The 6,072-nt window shown below is 44.0% G+C and overlaps 1 protein-coding gene across 1 annotated transcript; it reads right to left on the reverse strand.

Annotated features, from left to right (window-relative positions):
- Window positions 1-729: 729 nt before the first annotated feature.
- LOC128786011 (cytochrome c oxidase assembly protein COX20, mitochondrial) lies at window positions 730-3,960 on the reverse strand. Its single transcript, XM_053938952.1, has 4 exons — window positions 3,755-3,960; window positions 2,187-2,301; window positions 1,994-2,057; window positions 730-1,530 (listed from the first exon to the last, which is right to left on the reverse strand). The coding sequence occupies exons 1-4, from the start codon at window positions 3,785-3,787 to the stop codon at window positions 1,389-1,391; spliced, it is 354 nt and encodes a 117-aa protein (XP_053794927.1). The 5' UTR covers window positions 3,788-3,960; the 3' UTR covers window positions 730-1,388.
- Between the last annotated feature and the right edge of the window lie 2,112 nt (window positions 3,961-6,072).

Raw genomic sequence — 6,072 nt, forward strand, 5'->3', positions numbered from 1 at the left:
TGAATTAGTTACCAATTAACTTCTCAGTTTGGAATCTGCAGTGACGACTGGAAGTGTTTCATTGCATTAATTCTTCTGAAGACTTTTTATATATAATATTGAAGTCAGTGTCCTCAATAAAATTTGTCTTTGTTTCCTTCAGAACAAACATGAGAAATAGAAGGGCAAAAAGGAATTAAGAGTATATAGGTTTGTTTTCTTCTTAGAAGAAGCTAATCCACAGACGGTAAAGTTTAATTTTCTCAGTGTAAATAGCATGTTTGTTTAGTGCTCTCAAGTATATTTTCAAGTAAATAAGTGGTGCAATACTGCTGTTAACATCTGTATTTTCAAACCTCCCTGCACCAATGTGAGTTAACAACAGATTGCAAACTCTCTCACACTAAGTACAGGGTGGGGAAAAGGACTGTTTTTGCTTGGTGACATGCCTTTAGACCAGAAAGTGCTTACAGCATAATAGACTATAAATCATTATATGAAAAAATAAAAAAAATTGTGTCACTCGTGCAGGCAGAAGCGAGTGATGTCATCACTCATCTTTTTACCAAGATGCTATTAGACCTAACACTGTATTTCCAAATAAGATGGTTTCCTTGACATTATGTACTGATATTTCTTTTAACTGAAAAATCACTTTAGAACATGCCTTTAAAGAAAAAAAAAGAAAGAAAAAACAAGCATTGCTACTTACAAATAATGTAGATTATAATTCCACAAATAGTAGGGAAGTGTCTTAAGTCACAAAATTTTTAATGAAGTAAAAAATTATTTACTTACATAGTTTAGACTGCTCTGAAGTGTGATTTTATTCATAGTTTCAAACAGAGCAAAGATGGACATCCTTCAGCTTCACAGTGCATGTATGTTATCTGGTTATCCTGCAGCTGAAATCTTACAAAGGCTGCTGATTATCACCCACCTTGCAGAAGCAAAGCCTTCTCCTACTGTTTAAATATTCCTGTTTTACAAACAGCACTGTTAATAATAGCACTGAAGGACACATTTACTCGAGAGGTGACGGAAATATTTTCCTGTATTTAAATGAGATGTAATTACAACTCTGCTAAAACAAACCACACTCTGTTTATAATGGAAGTTAAAGCAGTCCCAAATCACTGTCGTTACTCCTCTGAGACCTTGAAGAGAACACACCAGCTCCCAGATGTTTAACAGGATGTCATTCCAAATGTGTGCAGTCACATACATACATTAAACAAAGCAAGGCTTGTACTGACTTAACAGATTCACTATGAATATCCTGCTCAGATTTGCTAGGAAAACCATGATTTACCAGTTTCAGACACCTCACAGGCCTGCAGTGTAGACTGACTTTTTTTTGGACCACCTTTTCCCAAAGATGTATTAAACCGCAACTCTTCCAGAGCAACCTATGAATCGCTTCTTTCACTGCCAGTTTGTTTCTTTTCTGGATCAAGATAACTGCCTTCAAATAACATTCTGTTTTTCATTCCTTCTTTAAGCATTCTTTGCCGGATCCTTTGCTGGGCCAAGTTGTACCTGCAGTAAAACCTAGAGGAGGGGATGAAAAGGAAACACAATTCCCTGTTTTATATGAGTGGCAGTATCAAACCAGAGTCATTCAGGCAGCTGAAAAGTTGCAACCACATGGGATGATGCTAGTAAAATTAAGCATGCTGCCTTTGGAATTAGGACACAAGGATGGGGTATGAAAAGGGAAAAATAATTAAGAAAAATGGAAATAAGTGGGGGAGTTGATAGCTTAGGATTCAAGAAACAATAGGAAGTATTTTAAACATATATATAAACATAAACATTCAAACACAGTGAAATGTTTTCCTTTAAAGAAGATAAGTATTTCGGGGAGAAGGAAGAGGACACTTTGCTAGGCATGTTTTTTACTGTGGTTTCAAAACCAACATGAAACACTGTTTCCGAAAACTGAAACACAGAGATCATGTTGTACAATTCAGCCAACACAGGCCTGTCACAATTGAAGAATCATTTTACATACCAGTATCCTAACATTGTGCAAATATAGCTACCAACTGCAACATCACAAGATCTTCTAACTCTACCTGAAAGAAAAACAAAAAATCTTCTGAAAAGTTATGTATGACTTGCCATTATTAATAACACCTAAGAGCAAATAGAAGTTTTTTTTCTTGCAAATAAATATATAAAACCCAAAAGGAGTAAGTACTTACTAGTTGCTAAAAAATGTCCAAGACCCATAACTAAAGACCCCAAGGAGCCATAGAGCACTGAGTCGCGTGCACATGGGATATTTTTAACATCGAGAAATCCCAGGAGTTTAAAGGACTGTAAGACAAAACAAACAAAACAAAACCAAACTCATAAATTTAAACAATCACTTCTGTACAAGTCTATGATGCCAACTCAACTGTAAAACTGACTTATCTTAATAGTCAAGCGTAAACAGTTGAGAACTTACTGCGTCCAGGGTTACAGATGATCAAAAGTGAACAGATATATCAGGGATGTTTTTGGAAGAGTTAACTATTAATTTATATAATACAGTTTTGCACAAAACCATCTTTTCCACTGAATATTAAAAATTAACTATTTTTATCTTTACATTCCCCCAAGAAAGGAAGGGAGAAGGCCCTTAAGGACCCCGGATTTTTGTTACATCACAACAAACAAGGAAGATTACAATCAAGTGTGCAGTTAGTCATGCCATGTAATTTTAGTACCTGAAGCAAGCAAATGTGCTTGAAAAAAGTTAAGCTACTGGAGAATGAGCATGTAGTAGAGAACCTTATACTGAATAAAAACATTTATAAACCACTAATTTATGTCCTAACCCTGTGTCTAGGCAGGGGCTGGGCACATGGGTCAGGGTCAAGGCGGCTGCCCCTTAATAACACCTGCACATTGTTCTTCTGTCAATCCTTTGGTCAGGGACACGCTTCAGTCTACTGTGCTTAAATCATTAGATCATGAAGAATCATGTGTGCAACTGTACCAAAATTTATCAAAGGTGATTGTTTTATTTTGTTGTGAAGGTATTCCAATTGGTCAAAGTAGATTTTAAGACAGAGTACTACAGGACTCAACTGCTTGTGGAGGGGTGACAACTCTGTGAGAGAAATCATTCTGTCACTGTGGTAATGGGGATGGCAAGCATGGAAATCGCCAGCGTTAGTTTTATCCATGCTCCCTAGGGACAGCCATCAGCTGTGCCTGTGTACAAGCGAGACAGAAAGAATGTGGTTTATGTTGGTCGAACCTCCTAATGAGTAATTTCGAGTGCTCTCACATGGAAGAAGTCACTTGATATGTTGCTGTTGTTGGCTAAGAAGGTATCCCTGCTACATCCATGCAGCGTGATGCATCCTTTTAAAATAGGGTCTCACCTGTCGCCAGGCTGGGCATCATTTGTTATGTCTCTGACCACTGCTGACCACCGGCCTCAGGAACCCTCCGGTCTCACCACGGTGTTTCGCCCACCAACAGAAAGTCCCACGGAGGGACCCGGGGGAACACAACCAAAACCCCGCCCCACCCACCTGGCCCTGCAGAGCCCCAGTTCTGCCCTGCGTTTCCGTGTATTGTTCCCTAGTTATTTCCTGGGGCGGCGGCGGGACGGTCACTGCTGCTCTGCAATGACCTCCCGTGTCCCCAGCGCGGGGCTGCCGCGAGCAGCCGCGTGCCGCGCAGCTCCTCCTCATGATCATCTCCCTCCTCCTCAAGATCATCCTCGTTCTCCTCCTCGCCCCTCGGCACCCCCCCACCCCCCGCCCTCCATTACCTTCCCCGGCTCAGAGTCGCCCTCGCCCGCCATGCCGCGGCAGCGCCTTCCCGCCCGCACCAGCGAGCCGGGCTGCGCCCGCGTACAGAGCGGCGCCGAAGGGAGGCCGCTCTGCCCGCCCCGTCTCTATGGCGCCCGCGGAAGGGGCGGGGCGGGCGCGCCGGCGCCATTTTAGGTCCCGGCGCGGAGCGAGATTCCAGCGCGAATCCTTTGTTCGGCGAAATGGGTCACGGCGCGGGGGGCGCGCGCGCGGGCACGCGGCCGGGGGGGCGGGGCTCCGGCGCTCGCCCCGCCCCGCCCCCGTCCCGCGCAGCCCGCCCGCTCCGCGCCGCGGGCGCGCGCCTGGGCCGGGCGGGGCTGAGGGCGGCGGCTGAGGGCGGCCCCGGGAATCCGCACGGCTCCCGGAATCCGCACGGCTCCCGGCGGGAACGCGAGGCCGAGCCACGCTCCGGCAGCCCGGGCGCCATAGGCCCTGCTGCGGTCGGGCTGAGCCCAGCTGTTCAAAGCTAAAAGAGAAACGACGGGGCTGGGAGGTGCAAACGCGCTCAGTCGGAGAAGGAGGTTACGGGATCCTTCGCGGACCGTGGCCAGCCTGATGGATGTGGGGATGTGTATCCCCCACCGCAGATGGGAGAGAGCTGGTTGTCAGGGGGAGCATGCCAGCATGCAGCTGGTTTTCAGGGGGTGCTGGAGTGGGACGAGGAAAAGATGACTTGTGCAGCTGGGTGAAAAGTCCCCGGGTGGCAGCGGGAAGCAGGAGGTGGAGGAAGAATTCATTCCAAAGTGCTCTGGAAAATGGCCTCCTGTGAGGCCATGCGGAGCAGCACCAGGCACAACCCCAGCGGCTTCAGCTGGGGTAAGGCTGTGCTAAATCACTTGGGCATGCTGGAAATTACCCCTTAGGTGTGTTACTGTACCTGCAGTAAGGATGAGAAAAGGTAAATAGTGCCAAGTGACTTAGGACAGAGGTAGAGTTCTCCAGGATACTGTAAAAATACATTTTGCTGCAAGAAGACATGGCTCTCCCTGATAAGTAGTGAATTACAGGGCAGGTTCGATTTAGGACGTTTTCTATCTAAGCAATGAAGTATTACAAGGATGAGAGATGTGTAATACTGATCTTTGATCTAAAAAAGTGTGTCCTGACTTAGGAGCCATGAGATATCTTCAGACCTTGTTAAATATTATTATGTGTTTGGTTTTTTTTAATCCTATGCTAAATAAAATGGACTTTTTCACACACTGAAATTTATGTCCATTTGGATTTTCTGTTACTACTTTTTTTCTTTCCTGTGTTTGTGGGATGTTGGAAACAATGTACTGTCACATAACTAATTTTCACGTTTAGCTGAAAAAGTGCTGAAAAGTGCTACTGCAAATTTGCATGAGCTATTTTAAATCTCCCATGGATTAGAAACAAATCTCAATCCTTCCTAACAGACCCAATCTACCACTGTTTTGTCATCTTCATAGACAATGCAGGCAGAGCTATGAATTCACGGAACACAGTGATTCAACACTTGCTATCCATTTTAAAAAGATCAGTAGGAGTCACTTGAATTGTGAGTAGTTTGCCTTTTAAAAATTAGTGTATATTATGTACGTAATGATGCAAACATAGGACATTTGCTATATGATGCAAAAACCAAAATTATTGACATAATCTGTCCTTAGAAAAGCTTGTCCAGTTTTATTTTAGTTGGTTTAAAAATTAAGCAGTGACAAATACTGAGGAATGTAGCAAGAAATCCCAAGAGAATGCTGACGTGTCTGAGATTAACAAGAGCACAGTGGTGAAAAAGAGACACTGCTTTTACTGCTAATGAGGTGGCCTGGCCTGCAGCAGCTGATATTTTGAAGGAAAGAATGGAAGGATCTTTTTTGCTTTGAAAGAATTAAGATGGTGGAGAGCAAAGTATACAAATAGAGCCTCTTCTGTCTGATAGTCAAGAGTAGGCTAAGGAGAAGTACATGGTTTTCCCTGTGTCATTTATCCTTTTCCCAAATACTCAGATCATACAAATTACACTGCAATAAAAAATACCATTCTAATTTTTCCCCCCCCTCTCCTTGGTACTTGGTCATTACTCTGCTTTACTGCTGCACCTCACAGCTCTGCTTCTTGTCCTTCAGAAGCTGCTCCAAAATCAATTACTGCTACCCTTTGTGGAGTTAAAAGTACACAGGGCTGCTTGTCAGTGCTTCAGATGAGTGAAGGTGCTGGAGCCGGAGCCTGCTTAGCTTAAGAGAAGAGGAACACTTGGGATGGCCTGAAGCATGCATCCATCCTTCCCTCGTGTCCCATAGGGACCTGAGAT

Source organism: Vidua chalybeata, chromosome 3, assembly GCF_026979565.1.
Source record: "Vidua chalybeata isolate OUT-0048 chromosome 3, bVidCha1 merged haplotype, whole genome shotgun sequence".
NCBI classification, from domain to species: Eukaryota; Metazoa; Chordata; class Aves; order Passeriformes; family Viduidae; genus Vidua; species Vidua chalybeata.